Raw genomic sequence first — 3,060 nt, 5'->3', positions numbered from 1 at the left:
AACAGAAGATACGCGCATTAGGCCCCTGATTGAACTGGAGGAACTCGATGGATAAACCAACCTCACTTTGGATAAAAAGATCTGTTGGATTAATAAATGTAAAAATTAAATAACTGTAAAATTAACTTGGTTCCAGACTGACAGTGAACAGCACTTGCTTTTCAAGCACGCCGTCTATAATGCTGCCAAACAATTATGACAGACTTTCATGTCAAAATAAAAATGTGCATAACAGGACGTCATCTTGGCAAAGCCTCCAAACAGTTCAGTCCAGGACTCGTCCTCGAAATAGTCTGATGCTCAGTCAGTATGATTATGAAAGATCATTCATGTAAGTCAGTTCCTTTGGCATCTTTGTGGCAGAGGACTTCCTCTCAACAAACCGCATCAGATCTGTGAAACAAGACAGCAGGGTAAAGGACCTTGAAACTGTGAGGAGAACCAAATGAAGTGATATAAATGTGGATTTTGTCCTCCTCTACTGGAGATGAAGAGAGCAACATGCAAATATTCCAGGGCTTTCAGGGAAATCTTCTAATTATTTAAAGGGGTCATCGGATGCCCATTTTCCACAAGTTGATATGATTTAGGGTCTTAATGAAAAGTCTATAACATACTTTGGTTAAAATTGCTCAATGGTAGTGTAAAACAACACCCTTTTTACCTTGCCAAAAACAGCTCTGTTCACAGCAAGCCATTTTAGTGCATGTTCCTTTAAATGCTAATGAGCTCTGCTCACCCCGTCCCCCTCTCTTCCATGGGGTGACGAGCACTCACTCAGGGCGGGTCTAAGGTAAAACCAACAGTGTCAATCAACAATCATGGGAGGGGCCTGGGTGCATGTTCCTTTAAATGCTAATGAGCTCTGCTCACCCCGCCCCCCTCTCTTCCATGGGGTGACGAGCACTCACTCAGGGCGGGTCTAAGGTAAAACCAACAGTGTCAATCAACAATCATGGGAGGGGCCTGAGTCTGGGTGACGTCCCAGCGGCAACCTCCCGCTCTCTCTCATGAAGCCAACAAGGCCGTTAGAGGCTGGCTGCAATGTTAACTCCCCATGTTAAAATGCCCAACTTTACAGCAGAAAAAAACATGTTTACAGCCTGGTTCAAAAAATTATTTTGGTCTATATAGCTAATTTTGCAAATCATGACAACTGTGAGGGGGGTGAATTTTTTTATAACTCATCCGTTTAAATTATATTAAGTCTTAAAATTCTGCATAATTAAGGGCGTGGCCACTTGAGTGACAGGTGGATTGCCGCTGCTGTCACCACCGTCGAGCTAGGTGGGCGTGGTTTCAGCAGCCAGCTCCCGCCTCTTTGCCCATTTTCGATTATCCAGGAGTGACGCGCGGTGACGCGCTGCCAAGATGGCGACGGCTGGCTCCGCCTACTTTAGGCTTCAAAACGCTCGTCGGAAGTCTACGGGTTACGTCACGGACACTACGTCCATGTTTTTATACAGTCCAAAGTGACGTCACACAGACAGGCATCTGAGATCGGCTCGATTTGAGAAAGGGGAAAACATTTAACCAGGTTTAAAAAAAAAAACTAGGTGGATTTTTATCATTATAGGGTGGTTGTGTACACACACTACCAACACACATTTTAGTTCAAACAACATGTAAAAGTGCATGTAGCATCCTATGACCCCTTTAAAAGGGAATCAGAGGACTGGACGGGTGATTCCAGCACATACTCTGACCTGAGCTTCACGCTTCACTCTCAGGTTGGCTCATTCGCTTCTTGGATTTGAGCTCAAGCAGCCAGGAGGGTGAAGAGCCAGGCCTGGAGTTACATTAATCACAATTATTACAGTTGACATAATTCAGATCATTCTTATTCAATTCATCATTATGTATTCAGACAAATATGCTAAATGAAGCACCATAATGTGTATCAAGGATAATTAGAGCAATAAAACAAACATTGAAACAGCACTATGAAATGAATCCTTTAAGTTCGACATATTAAATAATAGTCAAAAAAATCTATTTCTGTCTATAACCGTTTACTGAACCATTGGGACAAACTATTAAAAATAATTTTTATGAGTTTAATTTTATTTTATTTTTATGATATCTGATATATTAGGCTTTTATGGTACATATATTATGAAATAGTGAAAGTACACTCTAAAAAATGCTGGGTTGTTTCAACCCAACTTTGGGTCAATTATGGACTAACCCAACCGATGGGTTAAATTTTTACATTCAATTTTGAACCCAACAGTTGGGTTAGTCCATATTTGACTCAAAGTTGGGTTGAAACAACCCAGCATTTTTTAGAGTGTAAGGAGGAAAAAAACCCTCAGTTTTATTCAGAGGCCCAAAGGGAGCAAATACATGCAATTTGGTGCAGATGCTGATATTTTTATGGCTTAAAAGTAAGATGAAATATGCATATAAATATCAGTTATCACTCCAATAATGATGGTATTTAAATAGTTTTATGATCTAAACATATGCAATGCAATACAATGATGATTGAGAGATGAACAAATAAACGCTCCTCAAAAACCTGATGATCATATTTGATAATCACATTTTTATGTCTGGATAATCAAATATATACATATATAATATATAAACATAGTAGTCAACATTTGAAGTGGATCAAAACATTTCATCAGAGTTGTCCTAAAACCTAAAACCAAAATGCGTTCTTTTCTTAGAACAACTTTGATTAACTTTTTTGATCCACTTCAAATGTTGACTACTATGTTTATATATTATATATGTATATATTTGATTATCCAGACATAAAAATGTGATTATCAAATATGATCATCAGGTTTTTGAGGAGCGTTTATTTGTTCATCTCTCAATCATCATTGTATTGCATTGCATATGTTTAGATCATAAAACTATTTAAATACCATCATTATTGGAGTGATAACTGATATTTATATGCATATTTCATCTTACTTTTAAGCCATAAAAATATCAGCATCTGCACCAAATTGCATGTATTTGCTCCCTTTGGGCCTCTGAATAAAACTGAGGGTTTTTTTCCTCCTTACACTCTAAAAAATGCTGGGTTGTTTCAACCCAACTTTG

The 3,060-nt window shown here is 38.4% G+C and overlaps 1 protein-coding gene across 1 annotated transcript in view; it reads right to left on the bottom strand.

The window, feature by feature from the left end:
• The window catches only part of LOC107594566 (trichohyalin-like), a 29,828-nt gene continuing 26,768 nt past the window's right edge, over positions 1 to 3,060 (bottom strand). The window contains exons 10-11 of the mRNA XM_016284658.1: positions 1,707 to 1,789; positions 1 to 393 (exon numbers count right to left, since the gene is read on the bottom strand). Of these exons, the coding sequence (XP_016140144.1) occupies positions 1,714 to 1,789 (76 nt within the window). The 3' untranslated portion in view covers positions 1 to 393; positions 1,707 to 1,713. The remainder of the gene's footprint in view (positions 394 to 1,706; positions 1,790 to 3,060) is intronic.

The sequence above is a fragment of the Sinocyclocheilus grahami genome, unplaced genomic scaffold, assembly GCF_001515645.1.
Source record: "Sinocyclocheilus grahami isolate Dianchi unplaced genomic scaffold, SAMN03320097.WGS_v1.1 scaffold186.1, whole genome shotgun sequence".
Lineage (NCBI taxonomy): Eukaryota > Metazoa > Chordata > Actinopteri > Cypriniformes > Cyprinidae > Sinocyclocheilus > Sinocyclocheilus grahami.
This window is presented reverse-complemented; position numbering and strand designations above follow the sequence as displayed.